The sequence below is a fragment of the Ambystoma mexicanum genome, chromosome 2p, assembly GCF_040938575.1.
Source record: "Ambystoma mexicanum isolate Mex_15411 chromosome 2p, UKY_AmexF1_1, whole genome shotgun sequence".
NCBI classification, from domain to species: domain Eukaryota; kingdom Metazoa; phylum Chordata; class Amphibia; order Caudata; family Ambystomatidae; genus Ambystoma; species Ambystoma mexicanum.
In genome coordinates this window covers 314,270,605-314,298,452 of record NC_090923.1, presented here as the reverse complement: position 1 = coordinate 314,298,452, position 27,848 = coordinate 314,270,605, and the positions used below count along the sequence as shown (strand labels likewise).

General features: G+C 45.3%; 1 protein-coding gene across 4 annotated transcripts in view; it reads left to right on the top strand.

Annotated features, from left to right (window-relative positions):
• CHDH (choline dehydrogenase) overlaps positions 1–27,848 on the top strand; it is a 1,156,730-nt gene that overhangs the window by 807,538 nt on the left and 321,344 nt on the right. For all 4 annotated transcript variants that reach the window (XM_069643628.1, XM_069643627.1, XM_069643629.1 and 1 more), the window contains one exon: positions 25,549–25,691. In XM_069643628.1, the coding sequence (XP_069499729.1) occupies positions 25,549–25,691 (143 nt within the window). The remainder of the gene's footprint in view (positions 1–25,548; positions 25,692–27,848) is intronic.

The following is a 27,848-nucleotide window of genomic DNA, read 5'->3' as shown; positions in this document are numbered from 1 at the left end:
GGGTTGTTGTGTTCGCCGAATTTTGGTGTTGGATTCTCCTGTGTGTGCGTAGTGAAAGGTACACAAATTAGGAGAGGAGTGGGAAGATCTGGTTGTGTCTGGGTTTGCGTGTTATGGTTCATAGTGGTTAGGGGAAAGTATTACCACTGTGTTGAATTAGTTCTATACCTGAGTGTTTGGGTATTGGGTTGTAATGGTGTGCGGGGGTGCAATTTGCCAAGTTTAGGTGTGCTTGTTGGTGAAGTTCTGACTTTTGGTAGTGGTGGAGGATAGGATGTGGTAGGAAGCATGGTTTTGTTTCATGCAATTAAGGGTTCTCGGCAGGGGTTGGGCATTTGTTGTTGCTCTTGGCAGAGCGGGTTAGTGCTCAGCGGTGGCAGTGCTGAGGTTCTGGGGGGCAGCCCAAATCATAAGGAGTTAGTGCGATGTTGGTCTGGTGTGTTAGTGATCAGAATTTTGTCTCCGGACATTAGGTAGATAAGCTCGGGACTGGTGGAAGCGCTGTTTATTATTTTTAGTCCTCGAGGATTCTGCCGAGACGGTTTTGGTGCGGCGGTTCAAGTTACGGTGTTTTGGTGGGTGACCTGTTTTGGTAATTTGCACGGGTCCGGTTGGCTGGCTGGTGAAGGTACCTTATGTGTCTTGGTGCAGAGCTTCTGATCATGGACGGCCGCTGTGTATTAGAAGTTAGGTTCTTTAATACTTCGTTCTTAGGGAAGTGTGGGTTTATGCTGGTCATTTATCCATCCACTTTCGCTATGTATTGTCTCCCTAATATATATTATGTGATGTTTTACTTCTTTTTTTTTGTGGTTCTCTAGGGAGGGAGAAGTTTAGTAATGTAGCTGGTGGCTATGGTGCTGCTAGTGCTGGGAATGTTAGCTTATGTGGAATGTGGGTGCTCTGAGTGTTCTGAGAGTGGCGGTTGGTAGATCAGAGTGAGAGTGGCCATTACTGGGTGTGGGGTAATCCCAGTGTTCCTCCCTGTAACCTGTCCTGTGGACCCTACCATCCCTGTGTTTGTACTACGGAAGTTAGCACTGGCTTGGACAATAAACCTTGTTGAATTTACCTGCTTCTCCTGCGACCCACGTTACTTCACACTACAGAACGGAATATTTAAAACCTAGATTTTTATTACATGGGATCAGAAGTGCTCAATAGGACCTGTTACTCTGCAGCTGCACAATATACGAGGCAACTAAGTTTGCAGTAGCCAAATACTTATACAGAGCCTGGCTGAAAAGAACAAAATAATGCTTCTTTCCCATTGATTGCAAGTTTAATGATCAACTTACTAGAATGTATTTGCGGGAAATCAATTGTTAGTTATGATGTGTTGCGATATAATGAGCAATGTTGAATATAAATGGTTACTACGTTTTATATTTTTGTATTTCATGTCATGTTTTTGTGGGCAATGTTTGTTATCCATGACGTGCTGTCTAGTTGTAGTATCTTGATCCCAGCCAGCACAGTGCCTATGATGTAATGTAGGGAATGTTGAGTAGTGAGGGTTCTAGATTGGACGGATGACTGATAGACAGAGAGCCTACTGAAAGGAGGGACGCTGTGCTGTTGGTGGGACTTCAGATGATAGTTTAAGAATAAATTAAAGCTTGTGAAACCTGCCTAGCTCCTGTATATTTCAAGTTTGGCGACGAGGCGCCCACCAGCACCCACACATGAGAAAAGCATCAAGAATCCTGCAGATTCATCCAAAAATTAAAAAAGGTAAGAGCACAGCATTCCCTTCATATAAATGTGTGTTACAGCTGCATGTCCCAAGCCCTTTAAAATGCTACAAAACTACATCTCAATTACAAAAGAGAAATTCTTACAGCACTGCCTGTGTGCTATAGTGAAGCCGTTAGCACTAAGAGTGTCTCCAGAGCTCCTAAAACAACAAACTGACCTCCACATTCCAGGCCTATTCTACCCAGCAACTGATTATGTTCAGGCCTCGCTGCAGTCCAGCCAGTAATTGTGGCATGCAATAAAGGAAACCGAGTGCTCAGCATTGCCTATTCTGCCCAGCAACTGATTGTGATCAGGCCTCTCTACATTCCACCCAGCAGCTGTGACATACAATAAAGGAAACAGAGTGCTCAGCATTCCATCCACACAGAGAAACGGAATCCATTGTTTGCTGTGTGTTTAATGAGAAACATAAGGAATTAGTAAGAGAGCTGCAAAACCTTCATGCAGTGGACGCAGATATACGAATATGTATAAATAGTTAAATCAGAGAAAAATCAAATTTGACTGAACTCTATATATAAACACAGTACCATTTACACTTTAAAATTCTACTACCCAAGTGAGAATGAAAATGTCGGGCACTACCCAATTCTAGACATGCAGAACTTTGCACCCCCAATTACTTTTTTGCCTGTACCATGTGACCCGCCAGTACTGTGGAAACACTGGAAAGAATTCTTTGAACATTATGCATCGGCTGTGTATGGGAATAGCTATGGCACCGAACAAAAGAAATCCTTACTTATGCATTGCTTAGGCACCCTAGGACATGGAAAATGTGGTGATCTGCCTGACCTGCCAGCTGATGAAGCATATAATCTCAATGAATATGAAAGGTGTATAGCGAAACGTGACAAGCATTAGGAGTGTCAAATGAGCATTATATTAGAAAGGTATACATTCGGTAAGAGATCTCAAATTGAAGTGGAAACAGTGGAAACATTCATCACAGCTCTGAGAGGTTTGGCGAGAACATGCATTTTCCGACTGATGACGGAAGAACATTTGCGAGACCAGTTATGTTAGTGTGCTTATGTTGGAGAACAGCTATGGTCCAGGAGTGACCCACCACTTCATGAGGTTTGACGTATAGCGAAAGAAGTAGAGCACACAATTAAATGCGTTGAGACGCTTGAATCCAAGGTTCACCAGATCAAATTACCTGAAGAAAAGAACCATAGTAATAGTGCTGAGACAACAGCTGGCATCTCTGGAAGTAAGGTAACACCTTCATCTAAACCCAAGCCCAGTCATATGAACAAAAGTAATTTCAATACCAAGATAAATCCGAAATCCCTGAAAAAGAATTTCAGATGCAGAGCTACTGGTCATCTTGCCAATAGTACCACATGCCCAACTCCCGATGCGATATGCCAGAAATGAAAAAGGAAAGGGCACCTCACAAAATGCTGCTGTTCTGGTGACATCAGTACAGTTGATGACTGTACTATGGTTCTGAAGAAGCAGTATTAGCTATTGGTAATGAAGAGGAGGACTTGGATGGTCCGAGAGATTGGGTAACCATCGACGGTGTAAGTGATTTCAATCCGGTACTTCACCTAAGTCAGTGCCTAGTGTGTAATGCGCAACTGAAACCCTTATTTATTTATTTGTGTCTATAGGTTCTTTTATTCTGAACGATGTACCACTTATATCACGCCCCTCTCTTTGAACCCCCCGGTCCCACTGAACCAAGAATCAGGCTGGTTTGCAAAGTTAAAATGTTTGTTTATATATATTCACAATATAATCACACTATTTTTAATGGTTATGCAATAATCACCAATGGGGTGATGTCACACTAAACAATCTCTTTAATCATAAGGAGTAATAATGAGCAAAAACAATGCAGCACAGCAATAATACTTTTGTGGGTGTGTGTTCAAATCAAATAGCAATGTGGTTACTCTTTCCCCCTGTACACCCTTCAAACCCCCCAATATGCAATGTAGAGATATAGGAGGAGAGAAAACAGGTTTCAGGAATGCAGAATTAAATATATCCATCCCAGTTTCCCCCCAGCAAACACAAGAGAGAAACAGAACTGATTGGCAAACTGTCAAAATGGTTTTAAAGTTGGCTTTGAATGGAATAGGGAAAACACCAAAATGGGCTAAATCACAGAAATGTGTTGAAATTCTAATGGGAGCCGCTTTATATGGTTGCAGACAAACACTAGCAATGATTTGAGAGTAATAAGCAACGGAAAAACTTAAATTTGAGGTTGGGTGCAATAAAAAGCTATTTGACTCATATATTTTTCCCAAACGAAAAATGTGCGGCAGACTTTTCAACACGTGGTAATCGCGGGAGAACTATAAGGATTCAGGATGCGGTTCTGGGTTCTCTGGAAAGTTTAGGATGTTAGCTACAAGCAGACACTTAAATTTCGTCTCTAGCATGAACATTGAAGAAGATATGGACGTTTTCGTAGAGGTCGTTTTTTTTAGATAGAGGCAAATTGTAAAACAAGGATGCACTTTTAAAAAGACAGGCTTTCTTTACACTAGGGATGGACTATGAATAAGCAAACTACACGACAGCACAGCCACCAGCCCAGGACGTCTCTGGATGGTTTTTGCCTGCTGAGACGCTCGCCTTCTTCAGAAAAATATATATCAGCGCAAAGATCAGTTTAACACTATTAGTACAGAAGAAATAATGGGGATGAGATGGAGAGTTCAGGCAGTTCAAAAATATTCTAACAATGCAGTTCTGGCTATCATAGAGGATGGGTTTGGATATGGATGACTATGGACAGTACATAAACTAGTGACAGTGCTATACAAGGATACTCACTACATAGGTTTGAACAGAACCGTCAGGGATTCAGGTCAGTGTCATGGTGCCTACCCCCGGAGCACCAGGCCAGGCCAGCACCCCCGGGAGCAGGCATCACGCCCACGGGTGAAAGCCCAGCGGCCCTTTATAGGGGCTCTTTGGACTCTGTCCTGGCGCCGTTGGCGCCAGGCTCATGTTGGACATCAGTCCTGTCGCCATAGGCGCCAGGCTCCTAAAGGGAAGTGTTTGGTGCACTTACCTGAAGCAGACCATGCTGCACACTCACCTGATGCAGACCATGCTGCATGAAGAACCAAGCCAAATGAGGCTTAGGAGGGACTATTTTTCTGAAGGAACTATTTTGTTACTTGGGTGGGGCTGTGGAAGAATACTCACCTGGAACTTCTTCCAAGGCTATTTAAGCCACACCCGGACAGCCACACCTGCTTCGCGTTGTTCTGCATCCCAGCAGCTGAACGCTCACCGTGTCTGCTCCTGCACCTGGACTCCAGCCACGCCCGCCTCGAACCTGGAACACCTGTAAGGGAATAAGAGAAGAGAAAGGTGAAAACCAAGAACTATTTCAACCTTCTTACCTGCATCCGGAATCTTCACGCCAGCATTCCTGAAGGAAGACTTCCATTCAAAAGCACCGCGTTGCTCGCTGCAGCGCCGCGCTTCACTCACCTGTTCCCGAGACGCCGCCCGGCTCCATCGCGGCTCTCAGTGCCGGTCGCCACATCTCTGCACTGCATCTAAGGGAGAGAAGAAGAGACAAAAGGTGATCAAGGGAACACAAGAGGAAAGCCGGATTTTCAGCCATATTACCGGCTATTCTTGGTGAGCCATTCCACATCTCGGGTCGGCGCCACATCTCTGGCAGTTACCGCACCCCGGCCCCTATGGGGAAAGGACAAAAGACATTACTGGGGAATTATAAAGACATTTAGAGGGGTCGCCCTCATCAATGACTCACCTGATTTTACCCCGGCAATTTAACCCCTCAACGCATTGCCTTTGTTCTGCACCTGAAATAAAGGACAGAAAAAGACAACATAAAAGGAGGCTCACACTTGAACTTTTGCATCTTCATACTTACGGCGTATCGCTCAGTAAAATTTGCTAGCGCCATTCTGAAAACCAGTGAAGTAACTGGACGAACGCACGCCCCTGCACCAGAAGCAGGATGGAGAGTTCATCCTTCCAAACCATAAGATGAGCTTAAACCGGGGGTTTTGGAGGAAGTCAGAGGAGAACGAAGGGGGAAATGGGGGAGCAAGCACATTATTCAGCAGACAGTTAATCCCCTTTCTCATCTGCAGAAGGATATTCCTACGGGCCAGACAAGCAAGATTTGGGGGTCCTGTTCAATCAGTGGTCCGAATTCTGCGCATCACGCTTGAAGAGGCCACAGCAACCCAGACCAGACCAGCGCCTCCGTGGGAGCCAGGTGAGCGTTACAGAACGCGAAGCCTTCCTACAAATTCCCACCCAGACGCTATGGAAACTTCCGAGACTGACCAGTTGGCCCAACTACTGGGGGAATTACGGGCCGAAGTACACGCCGCTCGTCAAGAGACTAATGCTCTCAGGAGGGAAGTGATTGTAACAAAGGAAAGAGCTGATGACCTGGCTAGACAGCTTTTGCAAGGTCAAGCTGGACAAACTCATTTACCCGGTTCCAGAGGGAACCCCGCTCCTGTGCTTTCCAGTAACCCGGTGCAGATTAATCTACCTGGAAACATGCCGCTGCCCCCACCCGAACGCTTTGCTGGGGACCCCAAACGATTCGCCGTATTCATGAATCAGTGTCGTTTGCATTTCCTGTGCAGACCTGGGGCCTTCCCTAATGACCAGACCAAGGTAGCCTTTGTATTGTCATATCTCAGCGGCAGTGCTGCCGATTGGTCAGTTCCACTGGTAACTCAAGATGACCCGATTCTTCGTGATTTTCAAAGATTTCAAGCAAGCATGGAAAGGTTATTTGCTCGTCACTCCCAGGGGCAGGCTCTAGATGACGAACTTCTATCCCTGCGACAGGGCAATCAAGACCTCCTTTCCTACATTGCAACCTTTAATAGACTAATTGTGGAAACTGGGTGGCCAGAGGATAAAAGAATCACGTTATTTTATCGAGGTCTACGCGGAGAACTTAAAGATGTCCTGGCCCAAGTTGTAAATCCGCCCCAAGAGTGCTCTGAATATATAGACTTAGTGGTCCAATTGGATCACAGACTGCAAAACAGAAAAGCAGATCGGTCCAAGTTTGAGACCCGGGTGTTAGTCAAGACCCACGCTAACCTCAAGGGGGCTGAAGCCTCAGAGCCAATGCAAATCGGAGGAGTTAAAGGACCTTTAACGCAAAAGGAACGTGAAAGAAGACGGCAGATGCACTTATGTCTTTATTGTGGATCCTCTGGACACTTTCTACGAGATTGCCCGGCAAGGCCGCCCAGGAAGGTGGTAGGAGCCGCTGAAAAAATCCATGAAACCTCTGTATCGGGAAACTACCCTGCCCGACAAGCGTAGGGGTCCGCTTGCCGAGCTTGAAAACGAACTCTCAGACCTCGCATTTCACTGTGCCAATGGTCCTCGTAGATCCGGAACAGCCTAAGCGGTTGCATGCAATAAAGGCATACATCGATAGTGGGGCTATAGGAAACTACGTGGATCGTGAATTGGTCTCCAGGATTAACCTCCCCCTGCGTCCTAAAACCAGCAAAGATGTCATCACCACAGTCGATGGAATCGAAATTGCCTCAGGACCGGTAACACATTCCACAGCTGAGGTAACACTTGTAGGTCCGGACGGCCATCGGGAGGCAGTTGTGTTTGATGTAATCAAGACTCCACAGTTTCAGGTTATACTCGGAATCCCTTGGTTAGAGACACATAATCCTCGAATTGATTGGCGAGCGAAGAGAATAACCTTTCCAGAGTGTGCATGAACCTGCTACCCAGAAAATCTGAAGGTCAGTCTAGCATCAGTAAACTCTGTCTCCAAGCAACTACCTCCGGAATACCAAGACTTCAGGACGTCTTCCAAAAGGAACAGGCCAACACGTTACCTCCTCACAGATCGTACGATTGCCAAATCGATCTGGTGCCCGGTGCACAACCCCCTTGTAGCAGGATTTATGCCCTTACTGAGCCGGAGAATCTGCATTTGAGACAATATTTAGATCAATACCTAGCCAATGGTTTCATTCGCCCGTCAAAGTCTCCGGCATCCTCGGCTTTGTTCTTCGTGCCAAAAAAAGAAGGCGACCTTAGAACTTGTATCGATTACCGCGCATTGAACCAGATAACTGTTAAAAATCGTTACCCTCTGCCTTTGATCCCTGAACTCCTTGACCAGGTGAAGGACGCTTGCATATACACCAAGTTAGATCTCCGGGGGGCTTATCATCTGGTACGAGTTAAAGAAGGCGACGAATGGAAAACGGCCTTCCGTACAAAATATGGACTATTCGAATACCAGGTGATGCCTTACGGGTTGTGCAACGCGCCTGCTGCCTTCAAATTCTTCATGAACGATGTCCTTCGGGAACTCATAGACGTCTGTGTTGTCGTGTATATCGATGACATTCTGGTGTACTCCTCTTCGGAATCTGATCACAGAAAACATGTCCGGGCCGTCCTTGAGAAATTGCGCCAGCACAAATTGTTTGCAAAGCTGGAAAAATGCGTTTTCCATACCACCGAGGTTGAATTTCTTGGATTCATCCTGACACCTAAAGGGGTCCGAATGGACTCACGGAAAGTGGATGCCATCCTCAAATGGCCTTCACCTAGTTCGGTGAAAAGTGTCCAAAGCATGCTTGGTTTTGCCAATTTTCATCGCAGGTTTATCCCAGAATTTTCACGGGTGGTGCAACCCATCACTGCACTCTTGCGGAAGAATAAACGTTTTGAATGGACCGAGGAAGCTGAACAGGCCTTTCAGGAATTAAAAGCTAAATTTACGTCTGCACCTATTTTGAAACATCCGCGTCCTGATCTCCCATATATAGTCGAAACCGATGTATCCAGCTTAGCCATGGGAGCTGTCCTGTCTCAGAGAGACCCCGAAACCAACCAACTGCACCCCGTAGCATTTTGGTCCAGAAAATTCTCGCCGCCGGAGATAAATTATGCAATCACCGATAAGGAATTATTAGCCATTAAGTCCGCCTTTAAGGCTTGGCGGCATTATCTTCTTGGCGCCAGGCATACCATCACCGTGATCACTGATCACCGAAATTTACAATATTTAAAAACTGCCAAGGCTCAGTCTTCACAACAGCTCCGATGGGCTTTATTCTTTGCTGAGTTCGATTTTGTAATCACCTACCGTCCTGGCTGTAAGAATGGCAAAGCGGACGCGCTATCTCGAATTGGAATGGGAGAAATGGACACAAACTCAGAACCTGTGCCGATAATTCCCGAACAAAGAATCTTGGGGATAACCACTTTACAAACCCCTGAAGACATTCATGCACGGGTAAAACTATTCCTGGACTCTTCAGCCTTGCAGGATTGGATCAAAAGGGGGTCTGCCTTTTCAATCAACGATGGCTTACCTTACTTCCAAGGACGTTTATTTTTGCCATAAAAGGAATTGCAAGAACTGGTTATTTCCCGTCATCACGATACTCTGATGGAAGGACATCCTGGCATTGACAAAACAGAGGAAAAAATTAAACGACAATTCTGGTGGCCGTCCTGGCGAAAGGATATTAAATCTTTCGTGATGTCCTGTGGAGTTTGCGCCCAAAACAAAGGTCAAAAAACAAAATCCGCCGGTCTTCTTCAACCCTTAGACATTCCACCAGCACCTTGGCACACCTTGTCACTAGATTTTATCACAAACCTGCCCCCTTGTAATGGATACAATACTATTCTGGTTGTGGTGGATTTATTTTCCAAGATGGCCCATTTTATTCCGTTGAAAGGATTACCTTCAGCTTTTGTTCTTGCCAAGGAATTCCTCGAAAATGTCATCCGTCTGCATGGATTCCCGTCCATACTAATCTCCGATCGGGGAAGCCAGTTCATTTCTCGTTTTTGGAAAAAGTGTTGTCAACTGGCACAAATCGACGTAAGACTCTCAACCAGTCACCACCCACAGACCGATGGTCAGACGGAGAGAACGAACCAGACCCTTGAACAATATCTACGATGTATGTTGCACCAATCGGAGGGTAATTGGAAGGACATTTTATGGGTGGCTGAATATGCATACAATAACTCGATACACTCTGGAACTGGTCAGAGCCCCTTTTATACCCTATATGGACATCACCCTCGTACTTCAGACCTGGACTCACCTTTGAGCCTCGAAATGCCCGCAGTCGACCATTTGCATTCTACGATTACTCAAGCCTTCAAGGATGCTACTGCACACTTACAACATGCGAAAGAGAAATACAAAAAGAATGCGGATCTGCATCGCAAGGAGGCGCCTCCATACCAAATAGGGGATCAAGTATGGTTGGCTACCAAACACTTATCACTCAAGGGACCTCAGACTTTTAATCCAAGCTATTTAGGCCCTTACTCGATCAAAGCTATAATTAACCCAGTGGCAGTCAAGCTAGATCTACCAGCTAACATGCAGATTCATCCCGTCTTTCATGTGTCGCTTTTGAAACCAGTGCAACCAGGAACCAGATTAATAAAGCCACCAGAACCAATCCAGATAGATGGGGAGCCTGGATTCGAGGTGAAGAACATTTTGGACTCTAAGATCTCAAAATCAAAACTTTTCTATCTAATTGATTGGAAGGGGTACAGGCCTCAGGAAAGATCTTGGGAACCCAGCGACCACGTACATGCACCTCGGCTAGTAAAAAGGTTCCATTGGAATTTCCCGAACAAACCGAAACCTCCTGGGGAAGGGGCCTTGGGGGGGGGGGGTGGGAGGGCTGTCATGATGCCTACCCCCGGAGCACCAGGCCAGGCCCAGCACCCCCGGGAGCAGGCATCACGCCCCCGGGTAAAAGCCCAGCGGCCCTTTATAGGGGCTCTTTGGACTCTGTCTTGGCGCCAGGCTCATGTTGGACATCAGTCCTGGCGCCATAGGCGCCAGGCTCATAAAGGGAATTGTTTGGTGCACTTACCTGAAGCAGACCATGCTGCACACTCACCTGATGCAGACCATGCTGCATGAAGAACCAAGCCAAATGAGGCTTAGGAGGGACTATTTTTCTGAAGGAACTATTTTGTTACTTGGGTGGGGCTGTGGAAGAATACTCACCTGGAACTTCTTCCAAGGCTATTTAAGCCACATCCGGACAGCCACACGTGCTTCGCGTTGTTCTGCATCCCAGCAGCTGAACGCTCACCGTGTCTGCTCCTGCACCTGGACTCCAGCCACGCCCGCCTCGAACCTGGAACACCTGTAAGGGAATAAGAGAAGAGAAAGGTGAAAACCAAGAACTATTTCAACCTTCTTACCTGCATCCGGAATCTTCACGCCAGCATTCCTGAAGGAAGACTTCCATTTAAAAGCACTGCGTTGCTCGCTGCAGTGCCGCGCTTCACTCACCTGTTCCCGAGACGCTGCCCGGCTCCACCGCGGCTCTCAGTGCCGGTCGCAACATCTCTGCACCGCACCTAAGGGAGAGAAGAAGAGACAAAAGGTGAGCAAGGGAACACAAGAGGAAAGCCGGATTTTCAGCCATATTACCGGCTATTCTTGGTGAGCCATTCCACATCTCGGGTCGGCGCCACATCTCTGGCAGGTACCGCACCCCGGCCCCTATGGGGAAAGGACAAAAGACATTACTGGGGAATTATAAAGACATTTAGAGGGGTCGCCCTCATCACTGACTCACCTGATTTTACCCCGGCAATTTAACCCCTCAACGCATCGCCTTTGTTCTGCACCTGAAATAAAGGACAGAAAAAGACAACATAAAAGGAGGCTCACACTTGAACTTTTGCATCTTCATACTTACGGCGTATCGCTCAGTAAAGTCAAGTGGATTTGCCAGCGCCATTCTGAAAACCAGTGAAGTAACTGGACGAACGCGCGCCCCTGCACCAGAAGCAGGATGGAGAGTTCATCCTTCCAAACCATAAGGTGAGCTTAAACCGGGGGTTTTGGAGGAAGTCAGAGGAGAACGAAGGGGGAGAGGGGGGAGCAAGCACATTATTCAGCAGACAGTTAATCCCCTTTCTCATCTGCAGAAGGATATTCCTACGGGCCAGACAAGCAAGATTTGGGGGTCCTGTTCAATCGGTGGTCCGAATTCTGCGCATCACGCTTTAAGAGGCCACAGCAACCCAGACCAGACCAGCGCCTCCGTGGGAGTCAGGTGAGCATTAGTCAGTCAAGATTTCTGGACAGGAATTCTGCTGGGCACACCGGACTGGACAGCAAGGCGTTCTGGTCACCGCACAGTAGGACTGGATCTGCAATGGCTCTGGTTCACAGCTATCTGGTCACAGCTCAGCTCTACTGGGTTGGGTCTTTGGATTCTGGCAATAATTCTTAGCAGGAAAGCAGTACAGCGCAGCCAGGCTGTTCTTTGGTTCCCCTTAGAGGTCTGGGGTAAATTCTGGTTTCTGGAATTTTAAGGCCAAGCTGAGAGTAGTTCAGCTTTAGAATGGGCCTTTCTGCTTGCCAGGTTTCTGGAGTCTGGAATATGGATATTTCTCTTGCAAAGTGCTCCACCAGCAATCGGTTGGTGGGTGAATAGGTGTGTCTCTAAGCCCTCAGCCGTCTCTATTTATGCATTTGATAAAGGGGTGTGTATGCTGGACTATCCTAAGCACGCCCCCTAGGTTGGCTATAGGCTGGAATCTGCTCTCTCCCTTGATTGGAGGAGAAAACAGTGTGTCACCATGATGATGTGGTTTTATGAGCCAGAGAATCCTCCCCTGGGTTTTTGAACATGAAATCTACTTTTCTTATAATACATATTTAAAATTTTACAAACTTTATAACAATAGCATATCTAGATCACTTATTTTGTGGAGCAAATATTCTTCCAATCCCCTTCATAGTAGGATCTTGGGTCTGGATTTGACAGAATTTAGCACTTTTTGTCTGGGACACAATCTCTAGTTTCTCCAAAAATGGTACACATGTGCGCATTGTATATGGGCATACGCTTGTGAAGTTTCATGCTTCTAACATCAATACATTTGCTATAAAAAACGACAATTTCTACAGTTATGTCCCAGAACATAGAACAGAGTTCTGGCTCCTCTTAAAATGTGCAGCAAAAATTTAAGTTCAGAAGTCCGGGGTTTCTATATTGTTTTACAATTGTCCACAGTAAATTATCAGTCTTATTAGAAATCTGCTTTTTGTCCATTGTGAATCAACAAAATTGTCTTTCCCCCGCCTCCTTGGTTTTGCAGCTTCAGCAGCAATCTCCGCCCACTTCCTTCTGGCAGAGGCCCTTCACAATCCTTCCTGATTAGCATCTCCGTGCCTGGGAGGAAGCCCATTGTGCTCTTCCCAGAGCAGCCCCAGCGCCCCTTTCCTCTTAATCAACACCTGAATGTGAGTTCCTGGCCCAGAGAGCAGAAGGGAGGTGCCTTGCCCAGTGGGGGGGAAGTTGTTCTGTAGTTTTGGCTTGAATCAGGCTTACTTTGTTACATTTTTCTTTGTTGAAAATAAACTTGCAATTTTAAAACAATCGTCTAGAACACTGATTCCAGGCCCTAAACCATGAAGGTTAAATAGTTACACCCTAGTTTGCTCTTGATAACAGGTCACTTAGATTTTAGACATTAGATCTTAATGGTAAAAATGTACCGTTTAAATACAAGCTTTTGAAACAGTCACAGGCGGCCGCTGGTACTGCGCCCAGGTTTTGACAGCTTTCACAGGCAGGCAAGCTGGCTGTGGATATTTTTGTGACCAATTCAGCTTTCCAGGATATTGCAAATCCACAATGCTTTCTTAACTTCAGTAAAATGTGACACCCCGCAAGAAGATTGGATGTTTGCGGGTGTTTAGGACCAGCATTTCATATTTTCAGCAACCAAGAAAAGATTTAACTGCAAGATTTCGGATTTCTTTCAGCCAGCAGTGCTTTTCATCTGTGCTCCATTTTTACATGTTGGGCAGCCCAATGACATGTTTCAGAAGTGCGGTCTCCATTCCACCACTGACAACATGCATGGTAGATTTGGCAGCCATCTTTTTGTGCTTGGTAGAGCGCAATTTCCTTAGGTTTTGGCGCGCAAGGGGTTTTCGCGACCATTTTGATGATTCTGGTGCCACCAGCATACATTGATGCTGCAGAGCAGAGTGGGTTAAAACATCCCACAACGGCGAGAAGATAATAGACTCTGGGGCAAAATACACTCTACTACCAAGAAGAATATTTGAAGAAACATTCCCAAGCAAGAAGTGGACATCAATCCGCAAGCCTATGCTGGCACAAGAATAGATTTAATTGGGGGCGTGGCTTAGCAGCCATGGAGTAGGCTGTGTTTCCCGAGAGTTCCTGTACATCCTTCATTGATCCTGATGCACGCAACGTGCAAAGACGAAAGTCATAGAATATAAAAGGTCTGACGGTTATCAGAATGTGGGGAGCACATAATAAAGGTCCAGAAGATTGAAAAGACGATGTGGCACAGAAGTTCTGAGGCGGTGAAGGATGGCTTGGTCCCGATTCGGCAGATGCAAAATGGCAGACGCCCAAAGACAAAGGGAGACACTGTAACACGAAGCTGAACAGGGACGGTGACCGCGAGATGTCCGGAGAATTCAAGAAAAACCAGCTGTGACACCGCAGTATATTTTTGAGCATCGGAACGGACCGACTTCAACAGACCTTCGTGCCACAAGCTCGGAGGGATACATTGTTGCAAGACTTCTACACAATCAGGCGGACACATTATTGCAGGACGCGGACGGGAATCGGAAGGAACCATCGCAGAGCGCTCTAGGACACTGAACCAGGCGGCCCTGACGCCGGACCGACCAAGCACTGGCACATGTACAGGAGGCGTGTGAGATCCCTACAAAAATTAACTAATGAGGAGGAGCTGATGGTTGCTGGCAAGCTCAGGAGACTGGGACGCACCGAGGCGGGTCCCCGTTTGAAGAGGAGCCACAAAGCAAATGGGTGAATCAGAAGCCTCCACATTAGCATGGTAGCTAACTGCCCCAGAACTTTACGCGCACATGCAACCGAGAGTAGCATGATAGAGCACTAGAGGAGGAGAGCGAGCTGGCTGTGCCCATCGAGACAACAAGGAACAAAGGATGCCAGGAACCATTGGCGTGATTTCTCTGAAGCACAACAGAAGGACAGGACGCCCCGGCAGGCAAAACACATGCTGGCAAGGGACAGCTGCTGGGGCCGCTCAGCCGTGTCGTAGGCAAGGACGGTACTACTGAAGTTCGGAAGCCCCACAAATCGGAATCTTCAGCCGTGTGATACAGGGCCCATCAACACATTGCTGAGCAACACGCCTGCAGTTTGTAACGCGGAAGTGAATGCAGTGAGCGGGGGAAACGCAGCGAAGGAGCCAGAGGACACTAAAAAACACAGTAAGGAGTGGCGGATGGAGGGGCCCCGGACAAAACTGGGCAACATGACCACAGCAAAACAGGGCCCCCCCCCATCACCCTCACTCCTAAATAGTCAACACTGCGCATGGCGCCTGGGGCCTCAGAGTGACACCAGACTTTTACCAAAAGACTGGTACGCCTCCTCAATAGAGATGGTTGGCATACAGGCCCAAATCAGAGAGCAAACAACATACAGTGCCTGGGCCTGAGGACACCCTGGGGGGCCCACAGTGGCGATTCAGAGGGAAGTGGCACATGGTCAACCCCGGACAGCGACACACAGGCCTGTTGGAGAAGAGGGGCACAAGGGCATAAACAGGAGTCATAAAGTGAAATGGGGGCCCTAATGGTAATGAGGGGAGAGAGCAAGACACACAGCTAACTATGATCATACCGCACTAAAGGGATAAGGCAGCAGATGCATGGCGAACGACACACAGCGAATCCCCAGATGGCGCCCCGCTAGCAATAGATCAAGAGACAGAGATATGACTGAGGAGGGACTGCGGCTCCCGCTAAGAAACGATCGGAACAGGATCAGTGGGCGCACAAGGTCATAGCAAGACTGAGAGGAGGTGACGTAGCCATTCGGAACGAGTAGGAGGTATCCGCTTAATTAATGAAGAACACACAGATCGTATCTCCTGAGGCCCCCAGACAATTGCGAAAAGGAGGGTGGCGTCTGGTGCCTGTGTACAAAGAGTGTGGGGCTGATAACCCCACATACATAGTCACCGGCTACTTGGAGTTCAGGTGCTGACAAAGGCAAGGTGGCCTGTTACACTACCAGCTGGCACGGACAAAAAAAGAACCCCTTGTGAGGTACGCTAAATTGACCAGTGACAGGAAATACCCCCCCTCCAGGACAAAAGGCAGCAGATTGAACCTACCCAGGACACCTCACCAGGAGGGCGGCGACCAATGGACCAGAACTGACGCTGCATTGTGTCACGTGACCTGGTGAAGCAAGCACTCCAGGCCGACAGACGAGGAGAGCAATGGCGCTCAAATGTAGCAAAGCTAAGGGGAAGCAGCCCACAATGGACATCTTCACCAAAGCACCACAATCCCTGAATATGTCCACACAGGTGAAAGATGACACACAAGGGACGACAGCCTCGCCGCGAAATGACCACCTGATCCTAGACGCCATAACGGAGCTGAAAGCCGCATGGGGGATCAAGATTGATGCAGCAATTTCGGAATTGAAGATGGCACTGGAACTTAAAATCGATGCGGGCGGTGTGGACATCAACCTCTTACAACAGGATGCGAGAGCACTGGCGGAACGCACGAGCGGCCTGGAAGGAGCAGTAAAAACAAACAGACGTCAGCACAGCCAACGCCAAGGCAGTTCACATATTGCAACCACAGGTGCGCCACTTGGAAAACCGGGCAGAAGGGCTGGCAAGACGCAACAACATCCGAGTGGTGGGGCTACCCGAAGGGGAAGAATGCTCAGACCCGACGAACTATGTGGAGAACATGCTGATCCAGGAAATTGGGACTGGCGTGCTCACCCAAGGGTTTACAGTCAAAAGGGTGCATAGGGCCCAGACTAGGAAGCCCTAACAAGGAGCTCCTTCCCGAGCAATTATAGCCAAAATACTGAACTACAGGGATAGGGGAAAAGATCCTGGAATACTTTCATAAAGGCGGAACTATAAATAGAGCATCAGCAACTGTCACCGCCTACCCAGATTACACCATGCTGTTACAGAGGCAACGTTTCAACTATGTGGCTGTGAAAAGACAACTGAGAGCATCTGGCTTCAAATACATGCTTTTGTATCCAGCGAAACTCAAGGTCCTACACAAGGGCAAGGCATTCTTCTTTGAGACACCAGAGAAGGCTGCGAGCTGGTTGGACGCCCAAGGCTGTCCTGAGAATACGGGTGGCCCGGAACGGGGAAGACAGGTTGAGTGATCCTGCATCTCACTGCTGATTGCTAGGACATGGTTAACATAGCGGTAGAAACTGAGGAGTGTACACCGGGCATGTACACAAGGTGTAGATATTGACCATTCATCATGTGGACTTCTCGGACTAGAAAATACATATGAGCAACGTCAGACATGTGACAGGCATGCTTGGCATACTACAGCATTAATTCGGGAAATACCAGGGAAGCGTGACTCCTCCCCCAGTAGTTAGATTAGTTGAATCACCAATAGGGTGGTATCCTCCTGCTGTGTCCTGAGTATGGGCAGCTGCCGAGAAAGGGCTAGATATGGGGAAGCCATGGAGTTGGGCATCAGTTGGGATTGGGGAGGGGGGGAGTTAAGGGGTTTGAGTTCGGGCTGGGTCAAGTGGGGGGCGGGAAGGGAGTTGGGGGGGAGGGGGGTTTGGCGTGGTAGCAACAGTCGGGGAACAAGCTTACACCTACACGCCATTGCGTATGGTGCGGATGACAAGGGAGGTAAAGGGTGGAACAGGTTACGGATAAGATGGGGGATCTGAAGATGGCCACCTGGAATGTCGGGGGGGCTCAACAGTTATTTGAAAAGGTCATGATGTATTTGAAACTACAGAGAATCGATATCCCTCTATTACAGGAAACTCACCTAACGAAAGAGAAGCAAGAAACAGTGGGAAGGAAATGGAGAGGCACCACCATAGGAGCAACGTACTCAGTGTATGCCAGAGGAGTCCTTACATGGATAGCACCACATGTCCCCTTTAAGCTATTACAGGCCACCAAGCCTGATGCGAGAACGGTACTGATAAAGTGACTGGTGGAAAACAGAGAGTTGAGTGTCATCAACACATACGCCCCAAACCAGGATGCAGTAGGCTTCTTCAGGACCTTATATAGCAAGATCAGCCCATACATGGAGGGGCAGTTAAATGGGGGCAGGGGGGAAGACCTCAATTGCACGTTGGATCCCAAGTTGGATAGATCAGATATGAAGATAGAGAAGCCCGCCCCAGCAGCCAAAGCCCTGCAAACCTTATTGGGAGATTTTCATCTAGTAGATATATGGAGGGTGCACCACTCACAGGATAGACAATATTCCCACTATGCGGCACCGCAGGATCTATATACACGGCTGGACTATGTGTTTGCCACATCAGAGTTGGCAGAAATTGTGCTAGAGGGGCAGCCCGACCCGGCCATAGAAACAATATATGATGTTGTCAGATGGAGGCCATATGGTCTCCCGAATTTACGAGCTGCTCATGTCCAGGGTGGGTATAGAGGTGCTCCAGTCGAGACGGGACTGGGGAGAGGAAGCTGGGGAATCCATGGGTGACGGGTTATGGGTGAGAGCCCAGAGGTATCACAAAAAAGTGTCTAGGAATGCGAGATTGCAGCAAATCCAGCTGTATATTACCCATAGGGCGTACATAACCCCTCAGAGGATTGCACGATTCAAGAATGCAGGGATACAGACATGTCCGAAATGTGGAGAAATAAATGCGGGAATGATACACATGTTGTGGGCATTCCCTGAAATAGGGAGATTCTGGTGGGGGTGGGGTGGGGTGGGTAGCCCGCCGTTAGAATGAGAAAGGGATTAAACTATAAGTGGAATCTTTGTGGGCATGCATGGTTGGGGGGTTTTCCCAGGCCACGCAGGATGAAACATGTGAGTACATTTAAGGACTTGACCTACATACTAACCAAGCGCAGAATTGCCATGGGTTGGAAAGCTAACAAGGGACCGTGGGTGGAAATGTGGTGGCGCGGCCTTCAAAAATGGGTAGACGCAGAGACAGCGGTGTGGAGCAAAGCAGTTAACAGAGGAGGGATGACGTAGGAGAGTCGTTGATGGCCTGGAGGCAATTAGGGGCCACACTGTTTGAGTCAACTTAGACTGGCTCTGGAGAAGATGACTCCCCGACAGGTGCAGAAGTGGGCACACCCTTAGGGGACACGACAGAGAATGGCGATGTGAAGTAAGCTCTGGAGGGAGGAGACACCTATGTTTATTGTTTGGTTTAATTTGGTTGTTTGTGTTGCTAAAATCAATAAAATAATTATTTTTAAAAAAGAATACATTTAATTGGATGGTTCAAGGCCTTGTTAGAATTGAAAGGAAGAATGGCCACAGGGAAAGTTTATGTCACAGAAAGGGGGCCAATGCCTTTACTTGTTACAGCAGAAAAGATTAAAAATCAAACTTAATCCTAATGAGGAAGAGTGCATACTACAAGTTGACAAAGAAGAGTTACAGAATAAAATATTCAATAATGAACCTGGTTGCCTGAAGGGATTTGTTCACAAGATACGTCTTGTGCCAGATGCTGAACCAATTGTTCAAAAAGTAAGGACAATCTCTTTGGCTCTACGAGAAGATGTAAAAAATGAATTAAAGAAGTTAGAAGAAAACAGGCTTATAGAAAGAATTGAGCCATCAAGATGGGTTTCACCTCTTGTAGTTGTTAACCAAACCCAATGGAAAATTGAGATTATGTGTAGACCGCTGTGCACTCAATAGGTGTATAATACTGGACTGCCACTCTCTTCCCAACATCTTGGAAACCTTATCAACCATGAATGGCAAAAATATTTTCGTCATTGGATCTAACAGCAGCCTAGCATCAAGTCAAGGTACACCATGAATCAAAACGACTAACAGCATTTGTGACACCAGAATGATTTAAGAACTGGGTGAGATCACACACATTTCTAATGATAAAAAAGGACTTGAAGAAAATGCTAAAGATGATAGCCGCTAAGAAACAGCAGAGACATGGAAAACATTTACATTTTTTAATTGCCCACAGGCTTCAATATAGTCTAATGCTATTGTAGCGGACGTCTGGGCTACTCACTTTAAAGCGACATTTAAAAACTCTGGCCAAATTGTCACTTCCACAACATTAGACTCCTCAGAATAATGGACTTTTAAAACAGACAAAGATACATTTCTATCACTGATTCGCCTTGCCAGTACTTTGAGAGCAGTGGGGCCAGATGATGTAACCAATCAAATGATCAAAGACAACCCAGATGAGTGGGCCTCTTTCATTGAGGAACTTTTCCATCATATAAAAAGTCATGGACCCACTCAATCATGGTGCCTATCTTTAAAACGGGCGATAGGTCTGATCCTTTGAATTATAGGCCTTTCACCCTGCTAGATGTAATAGGAAAGCTATTTGCAGCAGTCATCTTGGAAGAACTGACAGACAGGAGCAAGACCAACAAACACCGTGATATCTGGCAAGCAGGTTTTGTTAAAGGTATAGGCATGACCTTGAATTTATTCTTGATAAACCTGCTAAAGATGAGGGCCAAGTCAAAGGGAAAAAGTCAAATTTATTTGGCTTTGATTGATTTCGCACAAGCGTTTGATCTGATAGACAGAGATAAACTTTGGGCAAAGATGATCAGCTGGAAATGCCCAAACACATACTGGAACCCTTAAAGGCACTAAATACGGTAACAACTATCTCTGTCAGACTGGACGGCTTGGGCAATTTAACTCAACCGAGTGACCGAGAACAGGCTCAAGCAGGGATGCAGGTTAGCACCTGCAATTTTTAACCTATTCATCTCTGACATTGAGACCTAATTTGAAAATATAAAATGTTTTCCTCCAACGCTGATGGGTGAGCCCCTAAATCGACTGCTATATGCAGATGACCTCATATTGATGGACCAGACACACATAGGGCTGCAACGTCAACTAAATGCTCTGGAACGTTACACTGAGGTCAACACCCTAAAGATCAATGTTAAAAAGTCGAGGGTGTTGACCCTGGGAGGAAGAACAGGAGGAAATTACAGGCGAAAAAATCTTCGAGGTCGCCTCACTGAAATATCTGGGAGTGGACACTGGAAACAGCGTATACTGCGCAGCAGGGTGAAGAACTTGGCAGCACAGGCAAAATTGATATCTACAAGGTACTGCGAGTTCACATTAACACCAGTAATCAAATTTGAATGTGAAAGGGTAATTCCGATCTTGACTTATGGGCCTGAAGCAATGCTGGCATTACCCCATAACGTATGCCAAAACTCGAGGGGCTATTTTGGAGGAGGGTTCATGCCCTCCCGAATGCAACGCCAATACATGCCATCAGAGTAGAGCTTGGTTTAAACTAGTTCTACATAGTGGTCGTTTGGAAGTCGTAAGTGTTTCTCAGCAAGTGCTTGACCGCTCAAGGAGAGGGAGGCTTGCAGGAGCTGAAAAAGGCAATGGATGGAAAGACAGAGCCCCTCTTAAATCTATGGGGCAAGATTTGTATTTCTCATCTGGCAAGTGTTAACCTCACAATAGACGACCTTTTGAAAAATCCATCACTAGTTGAGAAAAAACTAATGGACTTAGATTGGATTGCTTCAGTGGAGGCGAAAGACAAATGCAAACTATATGGCAGGCACATTACAGAAGTTAGGGCATGTGGCTGCCTGCCTAACTACCTGAATACATTTCTGAATAACCAGCTTCGACGCCAGTTTAAGCACTTTCGATTAAATTTATATCATACAAAGGAAATCACAGAGGTAAGAAAACAGTCGGCAGAGAGAAATTTTTTCATTTGTACTGTGTGCTGGCCCTAAGGAAACCCTTGAACATTTGGTTTAATTCTGCCCTGCACAAAGGAACCAACGTACACAATCCCTGGGAACATTTCTATCAGAAAACGGCACATTTGATGCAGCGGGCTGGTGGACAACGTTGATTTTAGGAGAGAAACTATCCCTGACCTTGGCTCTACTGGCATTTTTGAATATTTCTTTTGAAATGTTGGCTAAATGTGGAGTGGATTAACGATTTAACAAAATTATCTGGGGTCGATCCAGTGAACCAAGGTCCGAGGCTCCCGTGACACTAAGACTCACAGCCAGTAACGCCCTAAGAAACAAAGAAACAATTTGGTTCACTTCCATTTTTGTTAGATCTGTTTTGTTTTGTTGGAAGATTTGAATGATTTTTTTTTTCTTTGTTGGTATTGTCTGCAAAAATATTTTATTTGAATTGAAGGTTTTTTTATTTTTTTGCTAAAAAAGTTATGGTTGGGCTTTTCAAACCATGTACTTATTAAATAAAAAAAAGAAATATATTTGACCTCATGGTATTTGGATCAGACCACCAAACGCACAATCTGAGGTTAGACGAGGTTAGACAAGGTGATGAAAATGTTGATCACTAAGGAAAAATGCAAAATTAATCAAAGAAAGATTGAGTATTTAGGACACACTTTGTCGGCCGACGGAGTTAATGCAAAGTAGAAACTTGCCAACATCAAAGAATGCTGTTGGACCAAAGAATACAACTTCAGTGCTTATTATTGGAGATGTATTCCCAACTTTGCTAGCATGAAAGTAAATATGAGGATGCTTCTTAAAAATAACTCCCAATTCAAATGGAGCTCGAAGTGTGCCCAAGAATTAGTTGCTATCAAAGCTGAATTAGAATGCACACCTTCTCTTAAAGACTTCAAGCTAACTAGAAAATCGATAATTAGAACAGATGCCAGCAACACGGGACTAGGTGCAGTGTTCACTCAGATCGGAGACAACAAGGAGTTTGTCATTGCTTTTGCATCACGTTTGATAAGAGGAGCAGAAGTAAATTACTCTACCATTGAAAAACAACTTGTTGCTGTCAAGTGGCAAATTGAGAAATTTAGAAGATTTCTATGGGGAACTGAATTTGTAATACGTACTGATCATATGCCTTTGAGGGAGACATTACGGAAGAATGGTGTGGATGGTGTATCTTCACGTATTAGGAGATGGGTTATTGCACTGCAAGAATATCTATTTGATGTAGAATATGCACCAGGAAAAGGAATATACCAGCGCACTGGTTGTCTCGCATTGGAGTGGATGGAGAAGATGAAAATGAGTGCATGGAAGAGGATGAACGTGTGTTGTATGTTGAGCCCAAGATGGTGACGAGTGGGAAAGGAGTTTGGAAGGAGATGGCATTCTTAAGAAAGTGAAAAAAAATTTGGAGAGAGGTGAAGTGAAGAAAGAGATAGTTGGTGGAACCAACTTAGAAGGACTTTGTAAAGTGAGTGAGGAACTGAATGTGGAAAGCGGTTATGTCATGAGGGGAGATACAGTAAATCCATCCACTGACATGAGGAAAATGATAATTGAAACAGCTCATGAGGGACACCGGGGTATCACAAAAACCAAACAAGCGTTGAGAGCTGAATTTTGGTGGCCGAGTTGTGATTTAGAAGTAGAAAGGACAGTAAGGGACTGTATGCCTGCTGTGTAAGTGAAAACATTCGTATACCAAGAGAAAGTCCCATGTCACTTGTTAGAGTTCCCTGCATGCTATGGGAAAGAGTAGAAATGGGTATTGTTGGACCCATTCATGGCAAAGGTGTGGACAAATATTGCATTGTGTTGATTGACATATTATCCAAATGGGTAGAGGTGAAGGTCACGAAGTCTATTAAGACTAGAGATGTTATCACTTTCATGGAAGATGTGTTTAGGAGAGAAGGGTACCCGATGGAACTGTTGACTGACAAGGGCGTTCAATTTAAATCTAAAGAAATTAGTCATTATTTAATGAGAAATGGTATGCAACATAAGGTGACCGCGTTTTATCATCCTCAAATTAATGGGGTGGCGGAACGCTTCAATAAAGTGATTAAAGACTGCATTAGGTGGGCATGGGTGAAAGGTGAGATTGGGAGGTTGTTGTGATGAGCAGGATGGTGGCACACAGATTCTATCCCCACACCACGAATGGAGTATCGCCATTTGAGAAATCCTAACTACAAATTGAGTCCTTCATGGATGGGGCGAGTAAGATGGATGTGGGAGTGTGTGCAGCAGGTGAGGGAGGGAAAAAGAGAAAAGCAAATGAAGAACAAATGGAGGTACGATGAGAGGAAGTTGGTAAAAGAAAATGAGATAAAAGGAGACTGTCAGGATTAAACTGCCTGGTCCATTGAGGCAAGGTCCTATGACGTGGTCCTCGCCATGTGAGGTAGTGAAAGTTTTGCATAATTCAGTGACAACAGATTATGGTAGATTTTGGAACACAAAGTGACAAAAAAAGAGGATGGTAACTGTGGACGAGAAAAGGGATTTCACAAGTGACAATGGTCTGAGATGTGGCGCTGATAGGCCGCACCGGTTGATCAGCAGGTCTGAGAGATTACAACACTTTGTGTTGTATTAATGTTGTGTTAATAGGAGGGAGGTGTGTAATATCTTGATCCCAGCCAGCAGATTGCCTATGACGTAATGTAGGGAATGTTGAGTAGTGAGGGCTCTAATGGGAAGGTTTCATTGATAGAGCCTACTGAAAGTAGGGACGCTGTGCTGCTGTTGGGACTTCAGATGATACTTGAAGAATATAAAGTTTGTGAAACCTGCCTGGCTCCGGTATACTTCACTAGTATACTAGATCAGCACATGATATGGCGATACAGCTAGTATAGTAATACTGCTTTTAAAATGCATGGTCTTGAAACACTTGTCAGAATCGTTTAGTAGAACATTTTCATTGGATTTCAATTCAGAAGACAGGACCGTGTATAGATATTCAATTATAAAGGAAAATAAATGGTATTCTCAGATTAAATAAATTTCAGAACAGTCGTCATGGTTGAAGATAGTGTCAGGCACAACACAATAATGATTTAAGTCTGGAGTTATTCACCATTACATCAAATAGATTTGACTGCTTTGTGGTGGATGTATACCAGGCAAGATTGTTTCAGAATCTTAACATTCAAGAAACATTAATATAATAGGGTATTGAACAATAAGGAAGTGGGTACTTATTGGTGGGACCCGAAAAGAGAATATCATACCTCGTGCTATTACTGAAATGGAAACAATGATTATTTGAGAACAGGATGAGTAATTCTGAAGATTGGGATAGGTTAATATTTTAAGACTGGGTTTGTTGACAGATCGAATATTAAACCTCAATCGGCTTTTTAGGATAGCCATAGTGAACATTTTGCAAAACATCTGTCTGCTTGTGATTTATTTCAATATGTACTACTATGTAAGGATGCTTTGGGGTCATTCTGAAAACCCGTTTGTTTTCAATTCTGGTTTCCATGATATGGGGCAATATAAGTTCCTCTCCTTTTAGCGAAATATGCTAATAGCTATAGGTCAAAGGCACTAAGGAATTATGCATGCATACATATTCAGTATCTACATAACTTTCATGTACACCATGTCTTGCATAACATTGGAATTTCAGCGGATATGGTAATATACAACTAGTTCGGCTGCACTTAAAAAAGAAGGTATACTTACTCACCCCAGCCAACCCTTTAACAAGCAAGACACCATCTTCAAATCCACACTCCCACAATGTAACCCTAACTGGGTTCCTACACCACTGAGGATGCACTGGAGCACATGTTGAGTAAGCAATAAACCTACTGGGCCTTACAAAAATATTACTTTGTCTCACAGACATGCCTGTAAATAACATTTGGTTGCTGAAAGATAAATGCATTAGAAAATAGTTTTCCTTATGAATTTGTTCTCATTTAATGAATCTCAGACTTCTTGTGTTCCCCTTTTTTGCAGGAGATGGTGCAACGGCGCATTTAGAATCTGGTGGGTTTATCAGAAGTCGCCCTGGTGCTACTCACCCAGATCTCCAGTATCATTTCCTGCCCTCTCAAGTGATCGACCATGGCCGCGTCCAACCAAAACTGGAAGCATATCAGGTGAGCGTGACACCCTCGCTTCTGTTTGCTCTTCTCCCTGGGTCTTCTTCCATTATCTCATCCTGCTTTCAGTCTACCTCTTATGCCCACCCTACATCTATTTATTTCCTCCCCTGCACATCCTCCTTTATTATTAAGAACACTTCTCCCGGTCATTTTACAGTGATGGGAGGGTTGAGGGAAGTAAGAAGAGAAACCCTTCTTCTGTATCCACCACTTCTATCTTGCAAATGACCCGCCCCAGGCCCGCTTTGTATTGTGGGACCTCCACCGTCCCTCCATATACAGTTCTGCTCCTGCATCGCTCCTATCTTACTATGCTTACTAATCATAATTGAACTCACATTTTCTGTGCTAACTCGCGTTAACATTCTGGCCTTGCTGTATGCAGTGGGTTTAATTTGAACCAGGCATGCGGGAGTGACTAGGGCCTATAGAATTTTCTTCTACTGTGCTGGTTGCACATAATCCTGTTTCGCTGTAATAACATGATTTGAGAGAATTTGGCTTGGCTGTGCAATCTGGCATAATGGATTCTTTCCCTTTTTGTTAAGTGATCATGATATATACAACGTTCAGTTTGCTTTCTTCAATGTGTGAATTAGTGTAAGTTGATGTCTTTAACGAATCATGACTAAATACATTTGAATTGTATTAATGATAGGTTATTATAAATCAGATAAACAATTCTGGACCTGCCCAAGGGTTTCTAGCACAAGGCAAAAATCCTCCGATTTTTATTAATAACTGTTAATCCAATCATTAACATGTTCTTGTGTTTTGGGAAGAATACAATAAGCCTGATAGGCGCCTGACACTTTTTGTATTTGCATAGCTCAACACGCCTTGCTCTGTTAACTGAGCTTTATAAGACCTTCCATGCTGTGCTAACTGGGATAAATGGGCTCTGGTGACACTGGCCATGATATAATCCGGTCATGCTGTGTTAACTGAGCGTAATGTACACTGAAAATATAGTTCCTTTAGGGCATGGTGGAAAATCGCTGTGATGTCCTAGCTAAACGCAATTAAGCTGGCAATAGTGTTCTAACTGGTCGAACCAGAAACCAATTATTTGCTCTCTCTTCATAATTGAGACTAGAAATAATATGCAATAATTCCTAATTGGATATAGCATTTATGAGCTCAATTAGAATAACAAAACTTGCCAGAATGTGCGCCACATGTGCCCAAATGGAAAACATTTGGCTTTGGCAAACATATATAATCATATTTATTGAGGGGCTGTTAAGGCGATCAGATTTAACGCAACAAAGCCTTTGATATTCAGCGGATGTGGGAAGTGATGATCATCTTAACTCAGCGTCGCCCGTTGATGGGCCCCTTGGATATGTTATTTATATAGTGCATACGCCTAAGCGCTTCACATAGAACACATATACATACAATATCACCCAATTGGAGTTCATTTATTGACCTCGGAAGGATGAAAGTCTGAGTTGGCCTTGCCGCGATTGGAACCTGCGACCCGCAGATCATTGTGAGTCCCATCTGTTAAGTGGTGTCTAGTCATTTGTTCGAATACAAAGGATCGAATGTCAAAAGTTTCGAGTCAAAAGGACTTAATTTAATATAGTTAAAAAACTTTTTTTTTTAAAAACGGAGGGTTGGGGGAACCCCACATAAAAAAAAAAAATTCAACCCTTTTTTTCAGTCCTTTTGACTCGAAAAAATGGCATTCGATCCTTTGTATTTCGACCCTTTCACCTACAAACCTGTTAAGTATGTGCTCATAGGCTTTATAGCAGGGGGGGGACGACACGTTAAGATGATAATCACTTCTCACTTCTGCTGAATTTCAAGGGTTTTGTTGTGTTAAATCTGATCACCTTAACTGCCCCTTAACTAAGGTTTTTGCAATGAATTTCATTATTTTTTATACCAAAGTTTATTCAAGGGCCACTAGCCATGGCCTTCGGCTGTGGGCACTTTACATGTTGCACCAGTAGGTTTCTTTAGGGCCCATTAGCCATGGCCTTTGACCATGGCCACTGTACATGGTCCACACATATAGGTTTCCTTAGGGCCCACAAGTTATGGCCTTAGCGATTTCAACCTTTTTCCTCCTCCAAATAGCTTCTTTTACACTTTCTTTCCATTCTCCCAATATTACCTCGGTAATCGCTCGTATAGAGC